We start from the raw sequence: 14,377 nt of genomic DNA, 5'->3' as shown, positions 1-14,377 counted from the left end.
TGCCCCTGCTCCTAGCCCGCTGTCCCCGGGGCCTCCCCTCTGGGGCCTCCCTGTCTTCTGGACATGTCAGGGCTCCAGCCTTGTCTAGTTCTGACCTCATAGTACAGGTGGGGTGAGGGTGCTGGGGGTCCTTGCTGGTGGGAGGACGGTGCCTGCCCGGCTTCTGGTCTCCCTGTCCAGGCCCGCCGCCAGGTCCTCCTCTCCTTCCGGCTCAGCCCGCTGAGAGAGGATGGCATCCTGGGCACCGCGTCCCCAGTGCAAGTGGCCAGATGGTCTCTATGCCCACAGGGCCAGGTGGTGCCGTGGCTCCCAGCCTGCAGATGCCTGCAGGGCGCTGGGGGAGGGGTGGCCACTGGCCTGTGTGTCCAGGGGCTGGCGATGCTGCCAGCTGTGGGGAGTGTCTGTGTGGCTGTGGTGCTGGTGCAGGCCCAAGGCCACCCAGTGTGCTGGGTGCGTCATGGCTGCCTGGGCCAGGGCTCCCCGCGTGGGTGGAGACCGTGACGCTGCTGAGTGCTTCCCACTGGCTCCTGTTTACAGTGGAGGGGGGGTGGGGGCAGGGGTGGGAGTGGCCCTGGGAGAAGGTCAGGTCTTTGTTGGGGGTAAATTAGGGTTAAATATCTGCCAACCACGTCGAGGGCGGGGTGGGGTGGGGGAGAGTTCCCGGGCCCGTGTGGGACGTCCACTGTCCTCTCTGTTGCAGGAGCCGCCCCTCCGGGAGCCGGCGTGGGGGCAAGGAGCCAGGACCTCCCGGCGCCCGGGATGACCGCAGCTGGCCAGGCCACCCCCTACAGCACCGTGTCGTTGTCGGAGGACGGGCTGCACCTGGTCACCATGTCGGGCACCAATGGCTTTGGCAACGGCAAGGTGCACACGCGGCGCAGGTGCCGGAACCGCTTCGTCAAGAAGAACGGCCAGTGCAACATCGAGTTCGCCAACATGGACGAGAAGTCACAGCGCTACCTGGCCGACATGTTCACCACCTGCGTGGACATCCGCTGGCGCTATATGCTGCTGCTCTTCTCGCTGGCTTTCCTCGCCTCCTGGCTGCTCTTCGGCGTCATCTTCTGGGTCATCGCCGTGGCGCACGGCGACCTGGAGCCGGCGGAGGCCCGCGGCCGCCCGCCCTGTGTGCTGCAGGTCCACGGCTTCATGGCCGCCTTCCTCTTCTCCATCGAGACTCAGACCACCATCGGCTACGGGCTGCGCTGCGTGACGGAGGAGTGCCCCGTGGCCGTCTTCATGGTGGTGGCGCAGTCCATCGTGGGCTGCATCATCGACTCCTTCATGATCGGCGCCATCATGGCCAAGATGGCCCGGCCCAAGAAGCGGGCGCAGACGCTGCTGTTCAGCCACCACGCGGTAGTGGCGCTGCGGGACGGCCGGCTCTGCCTCATGTGGCGCGTGGGCAACCTGCGCAAGAGCCACATCGTGGAGGCCCACGTGCGGGCCCAGCTCATCAAGCCCCGGGTCACGCAGGAGGGCGAATACATCCCGCTGGACCAGCTGGACATGGACGTGGGCTTTGACAAGGGCCTGGACCGCATCTTCCTGGTGTCGCCCATCACCATCTTGCATGAGATTGATGAGGCCAGCCCGCTGTTCGGCATCAGCCGGCAGGACCTGGAGGCGGACGACTTCGAGATCGTGGTGATCTTGGAGGGCATGGTGGAGGCCACGGCCATGACCACGCAGGCCCGCAGCTCCTACCTGGCCAGCGAGATCCTCTGGGGCCACCGCTTCGGGCCCGTCCTCTTTGAGGAGAAGAACCAGTACAAGATCGACTACTCGCGCTTCCACAAGACCTACGAGGTGCCCGCCACACCCCGCTGCAGCGCCAGAGACCTGGCGGAGAACAAGTTCCTGCTGCCCGGCACCAGCTCCTTTTGCTACGAGAACGAGCTGGCCTTCGTGAGCCCTGACGAGGAGGACGCGGCCGAGGACGACCCGGCCGGCGGCCTTCAGGCCAGGCTAGGCCTCGCCAGGCCCCCTGCCGGCAGCAGTGCCCTGGAGCCACGGCCCTACCGGCGGGAGTCGGAGATCTGAGTGGCCGTGGGCCATGGGGCAGCCCCCACCACCGGACAGGCCCTGGGTGTGCGCAGAACAGAAGGGCCGGGGCCCTGGTGGCCGACTCAGTGGCACGTTAGCTGTTTCGTGCTTCACAGTGGCCTTGGGAGGCTGGCAGGAGCGCGGGCGGGGGGAGCGGGCGGGTCCTGGCCTCAGAGGCCCTTGCAGGCCGGGCCGCCGGGGCGGGTGCGTCTGCCTGAGGGAAGAGCTGCCGTCGCCCAAACCGGCCGCAGGGCCCCCGCTGGTTTTAACTCGGGGAGAAATCATGGGTCTCCACTTTCTCAATCTCAGCTTGAGGAAGACTCTACAAAAAAATTAACATGTGATTAAACCTTTTTTAAATTCATGGGCTACAGAAAAAAAGACACAGAATTCCATTGTGGCCAGAGGCTCCGCCAGCTTCCCCGAGGCCGGAGGGCCCAGGCCGCACAGTGAGGGCCGGGCCTGGCCAGGGCCGCCTCCGCCCGTGCAGCCCTCGCCGTGGCCCCTACGCTCACGGCTGGTTAGGTCCCATTTGTGGTGGGAAAACCAGGGCCCCTTAATGCTCAGGAGGCTCCGGTGTCGTGGAGGTGGGCGCTGGGGCAGGAGAAAGCCGGTTTCTGGAGTTTGACTTTGCACCTTAGCGGTGCCCCTCAGGGTCTGATGTGAACCCTGCCTGCCACGGAGGGCCCCTCCCCGCTGCGCCCTGGGTTCTCCCTGTTTGCTGCTCTCTCCTTTGCTGGCCCGTGGCCCCCACCCCTCCACAGAGATGGGCCGCTGCAAACATGCAGGAATAGGTGCTCCTGGGGAGGGCGCCTGGCAGCCCACCCTGTGGGGCCCAGAGGGGTTGTGCCTTAGAGACACCGTGGGTCTGGCTCAGTTCCTCATGGTCTAGGACTCCCCTGTACCCCCTCCCCGACTCCACCACGAAGTTCCCGCAGCCCCTCTGTCTGCAGAGGCCGGGCTGATGGTGCTCCCCCTGACCCGGGCAGCAGGGTGGAGCCCATGAGTGGCAGCCAGGCCGCATCCTGCCTGAATGGAGAGGACCGGTGTCCAGAGAGATGTGACCTCTCACTGAAGGGTCAGGAGCGGCACACACCCAGGAAGGGGTTTGGGGCTATGGGCTCTGCTGGCCTAGAAACAAGCACCTGGACCAGCAGCTGCCCAGTGCAGGCTGCTTCTTATGGAGAAGCCTGCTGGGCAGGGCGGGGGGGCAGGGCTGGACCCTGGGACAGAGCCAGGCCCCTTCCCAGGACAGCTCAGCGTACTGCCCTCCAAGTGACCAGGCCCGTAAGGAAGTGGGTATTAGAGAGCCGGTGGCTCTTGGGCTTGCCTGCCCTGGCTGCTCCAACCTGTGCCCTGTGCCCCCACGAGAGCTCACAGCCTGAAGGCACCAGGGACTCAGGCCCAAGTGGGAAACTGAGGCAGCATGCAAGACAGGGAGAAGCCGGGGCCTGGGTGGGCCAGCCTTCTACTCACCCTATCCAGCACCGAGGCCAGAGGCCCTGGAATCCAGGTCCTGGTGGTTTGGGGTGACCAGCTGCACTCCACTCAGCTGTCCCCTCTGGGGCCCATGCAGGCGGCTTAGCTCCCAGATCCTGCAGGAGCAGCCCCTCGCGGCCGGTCATCTCTTGCCAAAGGCAGGGGCTGTGTTTTCACTCATCTGCCCTCTCCTCCCTCCCTGTATTTATTTATTTATTTATTTATTTATTTATTTATTTATTTATTTATTGCCTGTGCTGAAGACCAAAATAGTCTCCCTCCTAATACACTTGAGGATGGAGGGTGGCTGGGCGGGCCTATGGTGTGCGCAGAGCATGGTTCATATGGCTCCTGGGAGAGTGCGAGGGGTGTGCCCACGTGTGGTGTGTGGAGAGCATGTTAACCCACTGAACGTTCTGCACACAGATGAGTGGGGGTGCTTGTGCACATATGAGTGCATGCAGCATGTGGCGTGTGTGTGTGTGCATGCATGTGTGTGTACTTGGTGTGTGGTCTGTGCTGAGCAGTTGTATGTTCCAAACTGCTCCTACCCGCGCCCTCCCAGGCAGTGGGATTTCCAAGAACTTTCTCAGTAGCCTGGACCAGGAGGCCCAGAGGTGGGGGTGGCTGAAGACCTGGCCTCGGGCCTCTTGTGGGAAGGCCATGCCGGCAGGAGTGTGTGTGGCTGAGAGAGTGGGCGTCAAGTGTGTGGGTTCATGTGGGATGTCTCATCTGTGCTCAAATGAGACATACAGTGATTGCTTTGCCAGGAAGTGCATGAACGTGTGGGTGCGTCATACACGGACTGTTGTACAGATGTGTGCATAGGACAATCTGTGTGTGTGGATCTGGGATAATAACATAGATACATGCATGGCATGTATGTGTGCAGGTATATACACACACGCGCATAGTTCTGTGTGCTTACCTGTAAGGGATGTGTGTGTGTGTTTTATATGTGGGCGTTGGTTTGAATGTTCACCAGGCTGTACGGCTGGGCACAGTGCTCAGGATTGACAGCGGCCAGAGACGTCAGCACTGCTGGCGCAGGGGTCCCATGGACCCTCAGCCTGGGCATGCCCACATGGCCATGCAGAGTGTGTGCGGGTGAGGCTTCCGTGTGCCTGGGTGTGAGGTGATATCTACACACGTATGTGAGTCCTTGGCCTACGGCAGTGAGTGATTGTGTGTGGGAGACCACGTGTGTATTTGTCCCTCTGAACATGTACATGCATGTGGTATGTTTGTATGGCAGCTGTGCCAGGCTCTGAGCAGAGCTGGGGTCTGCCTGCTGAGACGGTATGTATGTGTGCGCGTGTGTCAGGGGTCATGTGTCCTGGTGTGTGCTCTGCATGCAGCTCTCTGCCCCGTGGTGCCGTGCCGCCCATTTCCGCCTGCACGGGGTCCCGGGGGGTTGGGGTCTGGTAGGAAGGAGCCCCCTGTGTAGGGGTGTCTGCCCTTTGTAAGACAGCAAAATTTCAAATATATTTTAAGTGGTAAACTTCCATGTGACTTTCATGCCAAGCAGTGTCTGAAGGCGTGGGCCTTGGGACTAGCCCTTGTTACATGGGTCCTGGCGCCGTGGAGTGCCGCCCTGTGGAGGCGTGTGTTGAAGGACCTGCCCGACTCCTACACGCGCCACCGTTCTGAGCTCCTTCAGCCCCATGTCTGCAGCGGGGGCTCCCGGGGCCGTCCAGGTGGAGGTGAGCGGAATAGGGCAGCAGCTTGGGGACAGAGGACAGAGCCCCCTCCTCGCAGAGCCTGGCATGCCTTTCCAGCGGCCCCTCCTCTTCCCCAGACCCTCTCCCATTCGGTCCCTGAGGAGCCAGACCATCCACCCAGACTGTGCCACCCTCTCCCGCTGGGTGACCTTGTCCCCTCTGGGCCTGGGCCTCCCACCTCTCCTTCCTTCTCCAGGGGAGCAGAGGCTGGGACCCACCGCCCCGGGAGGCCCCGGCAAGGCTACAGTCTGGTTCTTGCTGATGTGACAGGAGAGGAAACTGGGTCCCAGAAGGACTGGGTGCCCCTGCTGCAGCCGAGTGGGGGTGTAGGCCAGACGAGGCTGCTGGCAGGGCCCCGCACGGGCGGGAGGAAGACATGCAGGCCCAGTGGTGGGAAAGACTCCTCTACACCAGGGCTCAGCCTCCAGCTTTCAGCGGCCTCCTGGCCGAGGCCACCGGGAGAGAATCCTTGCTCACACTGTCTCCACAGTCAGAGAACTTGTGTCAGCAAAGGACCTGGGGGTGTTGCCTTGGGTTGTACCTCGGCCCTTACCCAGGATGGGTCCCTGGAGGCTGTTCTGGAAAATAGTTTGGCTGGACAAGAAGGAGCAAATGAATGACCTGGCACCTAGTTCCATCCTTCCTGACTGTCAGCCACAGCCCCTCCCGAGCCTCAGTTTCCCCATGTGCAGTCTGGATGAGAAGTGATATTCTTTGAGGGCCGAGTGCTGGGCAGGCAGTGCGGGTCCAGGTGTTAGAGACCTTTCCTCCCCTCCCCTCCCCTTCTCTCCCTCCCTCCCCCTCCCTTTCCTGGCCGGGGTGGTGCTTACCCCCCAAGGAGGCCTGGGGCAGTGCAGGGGCCCTAACTGTGTCCTGTACAACCCAGGGGGCCCTCCCCATCTACCATCATGACAGCAATGGTGACCTCCTCACGCCGCAGCTCTGGAGAAGAGCTGCCGGGCTCAGTGGGAAGGGGCTCCCGTGCAGAGAAGGGTCACAGGGGCAGGAGGCACAGATCGGGCAGTGTCAACAGACACCCACAACTTCTTGTGAACCCACTGATGGGCCAGGACAATGAGGGGGGTGCAGCCTCATACTAACAGACACAGCCTGCACGCACACACAGTGCACCTCAAGTGCACGCACACACATTATGTGGCCACGAAAAAGGATGCAGGCACCACTGGGTGAATCTCACAGCCACAATGTTGAATGAAAGGGTCCCGGCATAGAGGCCCTGCCGGGCAGCTTTGAAGAGTTGCCTGGAGTTCATGCCCCACCCGGAGTCCAGAGCACGGTGAGGCCTGGGTGGTGACGAGGAGGAAAGGGGGACTTGGGCCGGACAGGCAAGTTGGGGGCTGGGCCCTGTCCAGGAAAGAGTGGGCTTCATAGCTGAAGCCTGGAAGTGAGTGAGTTGCCCAAGGCCACAATGCCCTGCCCTTGTAGCTGGCCACCCCTGAGGCCCATCGCCTGCAGGCAGAACCTTCGGGGGGCAGCACAGAGGGCAGGGAGGCCGGGTGTCTGGGAAGGAGGATGGTGAACTGGTGACAGGAGGGGGTGATGGGGGAACTGGAGGGTGATAGGGCCCTTACTGAGGCTGGTGGCAGGCAAGGGGCACGTGACAGATGTCAAGTCCCTCACCACTGTTTGGACACTAGGAGGCTGCTGGCTGCAGGCTCTGGGCCCCCGACCTGAACCCCTCAGACTCAGGCCGCTCATGCCACCCCCTCTCCCCCCCGCCCTGCACCCTACTTGCCTGTCTGGCCCACCTTGGGCCAGGCAGGAGGCTGAGTGCACAGCTGGGCTGAGGGGCGCCGTGACAGCGTGGGTGGGGGACCAGCAGCCCGGCCCGCCCTCGGTGCCAGCCTCAGAGGGCTCTGCCTACAGGGAGCTGAGTCCCAAAGGGGTCAGCAAAGGGCAGGCAGTGTGGCCTTGGGTCAGAGGCCAACAAGGGACACTCCCCTGTGGAAGTCAGTGAGGCAGTTTCTTGTTACGTGTAAATGCTCCCCGTGGGGTCAGGCCAGTCCACGCCTACACGCTGCTCAAGAGAAACGGAACTCCTGTTTCGCACCGAACCCTGGAAGTGGGTATTTGCAGCGGCTTTGTGTGCCATCGCTCCAACGGAGGAGCCCCGCCTTCCTCACCGCCGTGGGCGCCCTGCCCGCGAGGGAGTGCTGAGCAGCGGGCAGGGCCGGTGCTGGCAGACCGACCCTGGATCCCACAGACAAGGCACCGAGCAAGGGCGCGGGCTGGGAGGCTCACACCCGGGTGGGGCGTCGCCAGGGCCTGTGGGGGAGGGTAACACAGCGTCCTGCCCATGAGGACTGTCGCCCAGACAGCACCCAGATAGTGCCCTCATAGAGGCGCCCAGGACTCCGCCACAGGATGAACAGCCATCATCCTTACCTTTCTCAAGGCGGGGGCATTGCCACCGCAGTGCATGTGCAGAGGTCCAGGTGTCTGGATTTGGGGGAGCGCCAGGTCCCAAGGCGGAGGCCCCGAGTTGCTGGGGCTGAGGGGCAGGACGTAGAGGGAGCAGATGGTTGCACGATGGGCTTCTGCCAACAGATGGCGCACCGAGGCGCCAGGTGACCCACCCAGGCGGTAGGCTCCCGGGCGGCCTCCCCAGCTGGAGGCAACATTTCAGGGGGAACCGGGTCCAGCGACCTCAGCCCGGGCCAGGGCCCTCCAGGGACCCTGCAAAGTGGCTCAAAGACAACTTGGCCCATGATTTTTGGTCCAGCTCCCTGTGCAGCGGCAGGAGGCAGAGCTAACACTAACCGCACGGGAAGGCATGCAGGGGCCCTGGCAGGCCAGCGGGCCCCCTGAGAGGCTGGGCGGGAGCGAGGCTCTTGCCACGGCCTGAACACACCCCTCTCGTCTGACCCCTGCAGCTGACAGGGCCGGCCCGGCTCTTGCAGGATGGAGACCTCTGGGAACACCGGGTGCTGGAGGCGTTGTGTCCCGGAGACGGGCAGTCCTGGGTAGTGGGTGCTGTTGCAGGCCACCTTGCTGCCCCTTCCTGTCATTCTCTGATTCTCCCCCCCCACCCCAACCCCTACCACCACCTCTGGTGAGTGTCCGGCCTCTCCCCTCCTCATGGAGGTGTGGATGAACCCCAGGGCGACTCTTACAACAGGGCCCCAGGGGAGCCACTCCCCAGCAGTGGCCCCCGATCAGGAAACGGTGTGGCACCTTACAGAGGGCACCCCTCGATTAGAGAGGTGTCTCTCACCCGATTGGAAATCTCCAGTGTGCCTCTGGGGACCCGATACCCCAAAACAGGAGACATTGAAGAAACCTCGGTGTTCCGGAGGGAGGTGGCTCCCAACCAGTTATGGGAGCCCACACCCCCACCAAAGGGTGTCCTCATTTGCGTTCCGCCATCCCCATGGGGCTCCATCCTGTCCAGCTGGGGGGGGGGGAGCCCCTGCCAAGCACCCAGGGAGCCCGAACCCCAAAGGAGGTGCCCGCCGGCACCCTTCTGAAGCTCAGAAAGGCTCAGCTAGACATCTGTCCCAGAGGAGGCGGGTGGGGAGGGGGAGCATCAGATCAGCAAGAGGCCAGGGCAGTGGGTCTGGAGGCCGGCGCTGCGTCTGTGGCCACACCACCCTGAGCGGCCAGAACTGCTCTGATTTGGGAGGCTCAACAGGGTCGGGCTTGGCTAGCACTTAACAGGAGACCACCTGGGAACACCGGTGCTGTGGGCGCTGTGCCCAGGGGTGGCCGCCTGTTGCAAGAGTCGCCCTGGGGTTCACAAGCCTCCACAAGCACACAAGCCCACACACCTGGTGCTGATCACACATTCTTCCCGTGGACTTTTTCCATGCCCCCCGCATCCCACACCCCCGGCTGTGGGCCATTTCCCAGAAAGCACTGCTGCACTGTTGCTTGCCACCTGCCTGCCCCTTCCTGTCATCTGTGAACCCCTCTTACCGCCGCCCCCCCCCCCCCCCCCCCCCGTGAATGCCCTGCCTCTCCCCTCCTCCCCTGGGAGGTGTAGAGGGAACCCAAAGGCTGCTCTGGGAATCTGGCCCCTGTGGGCTGCCTGGCGACCACCACCCTCATCAGGAAAGCATGTCACCTGCCTGCAGAGGGCACCCCACGATCACAGGGGAACCAGTGTCCCGCAGCCTGCTTCAGGGGAGCTTTCCTTAGAGGCTCAGCCCTCACGCTGGTCCACAGCCCATTGGAAAGTCACAGCAAACCTCTCTCCACAGCTCTGCTGGCAGCGTTTACAGCCGTCATTTACGAGGGAGCGTGTTAGCACACTCGCTACACCTAGGAGGAGTTTCCTTTAATAGAGTCTTTGCTAAAACGGTTTGCCAAGTCCCACATGGTATGAATGAATTCTGAGAGTGACCACTCCTCCATCGCAGGTTCTACACAGTGTTCAGCCTGTGAAACGCTAAGACTGGACTGTCTGGGGGAGTTGGCTAGTAACGTTTGCACATGTATTGATTGTATGGTATGTCACAGAAGAACACATGCATTACCTTGCAGAAGTATGTCTCACTCCTTAGAGGAAGACAAAGGTGAATGGGTGTGTGGAATGCTGTTGTCTTCCATTGGGCATCATATGATAATATTTCTTCTTTTTTTCACACTTTTTTTTATTAAGGTATTATATGTGTACATATCTAACCATTGTCCCTCCCACACCACTCCCATACATGCCCGCACCCCCCAGAGTTTTGTGTCCATTGGTTATGCTTATATACATGCATTCAAGTCCTTCGGTTGATCTCTTATCTCCCCCACCTCTCCCTAACCTTCCCCCTGTAATTTGACAGTCTGTTTGATGCTTTACTGTCTCTGTATCTATCTTTTTGTTCATCAGTTTATAATCTTCTTTATTATCCATAAATGAGTGAGATCATGTGGTATTTTCTTTCATTGACTGGCTTATTTCACTTAGCATAATGTTCTCCAATCCCATCCAGGTTGCTGCAAATGATGAGAATTCCTTCTTTTTTATGGCAGCATAGTATTCCATTGTGTAGATGTACCACAGTTTCCTGATCCAGTCATCTGCTGACGGGCACCTAGGCTGTTTCCAAATCTTAGCTATGGTGAATTGTGCTGCTATGAACATAGGGGTGCATATATCCTTTCTGATTGGTGTTTCTAGTTTCTTAGGATATATTCCCAGGAGTGGGATTACTGGGTCAAATGGGAGTTCCATTTTCAGTTTTTTGAGGAAACTCCATACTGTCCTCCACAGTGGCTGCACCAGTCTGCATTCCCACCAGCAGTGCACGAGGGTTCCTATTTCTCCGCATCCTCGCCAACACTTGTCGTTTGTTGATTTGTTGATGATAGCCATTCTGACAGGTGTGAGATGGGACCGCATTGTTGTTTTGATTTGCATCTCTCGGATAATTAGTGACTTTGAGCATGTTTTCATGTGTCTCTTGGCCTTCTGTATGTCCTCTTTTGAAAAGATTCTATTTAGGTCCGTTGCCCATTTTTTTATTGGATCATTTATCTTCCTTTTATTAAGTTGCATAAGCTGCCTGTAGATGTTGGAGATTAAACCTTTATCAGTGATAGCATTTGCAAATATGTTCTCCCATAAAGTGGGCTTTCTTGTTGTTTTGTTGATGGTTTCTTTTGCTGTAAAAAAGCTTTTTATTTTGATGTAGTCCCATTTGTTAATTTTCTCTTTAGCTTCCATTGCCCTAGGGGCAGTGTCAGTGAAGAAGTTCTTTTGGCATATGTCTGAGATTTTGTTGCCTGTGGATTCCTCTAGTATTTTTATGGTTTCCCGTCTTATGGTTAAGAACTGTATCCATTTTGAGTTTATTTTTGTGTGTGGTGTAAGTTGGTGATCTAGTTTCATTTTTTTTGCATGTATCTGTCCAATTTTCCCAACACCATTTATTGAAGAGACTGTCTTGACTCCATTGTATGTTCATGCCTCCTTTGTCAAATATTAATTGAGCATAGTGGTTTGGGTCGATATCTAGATTCTCTATTCTGTTCCGTTGATCTATATGTCTGTTCTTGTGCCAGTACCAGGCTGTTTTGAGAACTGTGGCTTTGTAATACATCTTGAGATCTGGTATTGAGATCCCTCCTACTTTATTGTTCTTTCTCAGGATTGCGGTGGCCATTCGGGGTCTTTTTTTTATTCCAGATGAATTTTTGGAGAGTTCTTTCTAGGTCTGTGAAATATGCTGCTGGTATTTTGATGGGGAGTGCATTGAATCTGTAGATTGCTTTGGATAGTATGGACATTTTAATGATGTTGATTCTACCAATCCATGAACATGGTATGTTCTTCCATCTGTTTACGTCTTCCTCTATCTCTTTTTTCAGTGTCCTGTAGTTTTCTGTGTATAGGTCTTTTACCTCCTTAGTTAAGTTTATTCCTAGGTATCTTAGTTTTTTTGGTGTGATGGTAAATGGGATTGCTTTTTTAGTCTCTCTTTCTGTAAGTTCACTATTGGTGTATAGAAATGCCATAGATTTCTTGGCATTAATTTTGTATCCTGCTACATTGCCAAATTCATTTATTAAATCTATTAGTTTTTTGATGGAGTCTTTTGGGTTTTTTATGTACAATATCATGTCATCTGCAAATAAGGACAGCTTTATTTCTTCTTTTCCAATTTGGATGCCTCTTATTTCTTCTTCTTGTCTAATTGCAATGGCTAATACTTCCAGTACTATGTCAAACAGGAGTGGTGAGAGTGGGCATCCCTGTCTTGTTCCTGTTCTTAGGGGAAATGGTTTTAGTTTTTGCCCATTGAGTATGATGTTTGCTGTGGGTTTATCATATATCGCTTTTATTATGTTGAAGTATGAGCCTTCTATTCCCACCTTGTTGAGAGTTTTTATCAAGAAAGGGTGTTGGATTTTGTCAAATGCTTTTTCTGCATCTATTGATATGTCTATGTGATTTTTTTCTCTCAATTTGTTTATGTGATGTATCACGTTTATTGATTTGCGGATATTGTACCATCCTTGCATTCCTGGGATAAATCCTACTTGGTCATGGTGTATGATCTTTCTGATGTACTGCTGGAGCCGATTTGCTATAATTTTGTTGAGGATTTTACCATCTATGTTCATGAGGGATATTGGTCTGTAATTCTCTTTCACTGTGTTGTCTTTATCTTGTTTTGGTATTAGGGTGATGCTGGCTTCATAGAAGGAGCCTGGAAGTGTTCCTTCCTCTTGAATTTTTTGGAATAGTCTGAGGAGGATAGGTTTTAGTTCTTCCTTGAAAGTTTGGTAAAACTCTCCTGTGAAGCCGTCTGGCCCTGGGCTTTTGTTTGCTGGAAGCTTTTTGATGACTGCTTCAATTTCTTCCATAGTTACTGGCCTGTTGAGCTGTTTAGATTCTTCCTGATTGAGTTTTGGAAGGTTATATTTTTCTAGGAATATGTCGATTTCCTCCAGGTTGTCCAGTTTGTTGGAATAGAGTTGTTCGTAGTATTTTGTAACAATCCTTTGTATTTCGGCGGGGTCTCTTGTTATTTCACCACTTTCATTTCTGATTTTGTTTATTTGGGTCCTCTCTCTTTGCTTCTTGGTGAGCCTGGCTAGAGGTTCATCAGTCTTGTTTATCCTTTCAAAGAACCAACTCTTGGTTTTGTTTATCTTTTGTATTGTTTCTTTGGTTTCTATGTTGTTTATCTCCGCTCTGATCTTTATTATTTCCTTCCTTCTGCTTACACTGGACTTTTCTGGTTGCTCTCTGTCTAACTCTTTGAGTTGTTGGGTTAGGTAATTTATTACCATTGTTTCTTGTTTTTTTTCAGTAGGCTTGTAGAGCTTCCCTCTCAAGACTGCTTTCGCTGTGTCCCATAGATTTTGGATTGTTGTGTTTTCATTGTCATTTGTTGCCATGATGTTTTTTATTTCTTCCTTGATGTCTTTGGTAACTGAGTCATTGTTTAATAGCATGCTTTTTAGTCTCTATGTGTTTGATTTCTTTGGGTTGTTTTTATTGTAGTTGATTTCCAGTTTTATGCCACTGTGATCTGAGAAGATGCTTGATATGATTTCTATCTTCTTAAATTTGGAGAGACTTTGCCTATGTCCTAACATATGGTCTATCTTTGAAAATGACCCATGTGCACTTGAAAAGAATGTATATTCTGTGGCTTTTGGGTGAAATGTTCTGAAGATGTCGATTAATTCCATCTGGTCTAGTGAGTCATTTAGGATTGATGTTTCTTTGCTGATTTTTTTGTTTAGAGGATTTGTCCAATGGTGATAGTGGGGTATTAAAGTCTCCTACTATGATTGTATTGCTGTCAATCTCTCCTTTGATATCTTCCAGGAGTTTTTTTTTTAATGTATTTGGGTGCTCCTGTATTGGGTGCGTATATGTTTACAAGAGTTATTTCTTCTTCTTGGATTGCTCCCTTTAGTATTATGAAGTGGCCTTCATTATCTCTTATGTCCTTCACTTTGCGATCTAATTTGTCAGATATAAGTATTGCTACCCCAGCTTTTTTTTCATTTCCATTTGCCTGGAAAACCTTTTTCCATCCCTTTATTCTCAGTCTGTATGCGTCTTTTTTCCTGAGGTGGGTTTCCTGTAGACAGTAGATATATGGCTTTTGTTTTCTTATCCAATCAGTTACCCTGTGTCTTTTGATTGGGGCATTCAATCCATTTACATTTAAAGTTATTATTGATAGGTACTTATTTGTTGCCATTTTTATTCTATACCCGTGTTCCTTCTTTGCTTCCTCTTTCTTTCTTTCTTTCTTTCTTTCTTTCTTTCTTTCTTTCTTTCTTTCTTTCTTTCTTTCTTCTTCTTTCTTTCTTTCTTTCTTTCTTTCTTTCTTTCTTTCTTTCCTTCCTTCTTTCTTTTTCTTTCTTTCTTTCTTTTTTTTTTTACAGCAGATTCTTTAGCATTTCTTGCATTGCTGGTTTGGTGGTGATAAACTCCCTTAGTCCTTTTTTGTCTGTGAAGCTCCTGATTTCTCCTTCAATTTTGATTGATAGCCTTGCTGAGTGAGTACAGTATTCTTGGATTCAGACCCTTCCTTTGCATGAGTTTGTATATTTCATTCCCTTCCCTTCTGGCCTGATGAGTTTCTGTTGAGAAATCAGTTGCTAGTCTGATGGGAGTTCCTTTGTATGTAACTTTCTGTCTCCCTCTGGCCGCT

General features: G+C 54.5%; 1 protein-coding gene across 1 annotated transcript; it reads left to right on the top strand.

Annotated features, from left to right (window-relative positions):
- The first annotated feature begins 759 nt into the window (after window positions 1–759).
- LOC129147107 (ATP-sensitive inward rectifier potassium channel 12-like) lies at window positions 760–2,181 on the top strand. The gene has a single exon (XM_054713505.1). The coding sequence runs from the start codon at window positions 760–762 to the stop codon at window positions 2,041–2,043; it is 1,284 nt and encodes a 427-aa protein (XP_054569480.1). The 3' UTR covers window positions 2,044–2,181.
- Window positions 2,182–14,377: the final 12,196 nt, after the last annotated feature.

This window comes from Eptesicus fuscus, unplaced genomic scaffold, assembly GCF_027574615.1.
Source record: "Eptesicus fuscus isolate TK198812 unplaced genomic scaffold, DD_ASM_mEF_20220401 scaffold_76, whole genome shotgun sequence".
Classification (NCBI taxonomy): domain Eukaryota; kingdom Metazoa; phylum Chordata; class Mammalia; order Chiroptera; family Vespertilionidae; genus Eptesicus; species Eptesicus fuscus.
The sequence above is the reverse complement of the archived record's forward strand: the minus strand, read 5'-3'. Positions and strand labels throughout refer to the sequence as shown.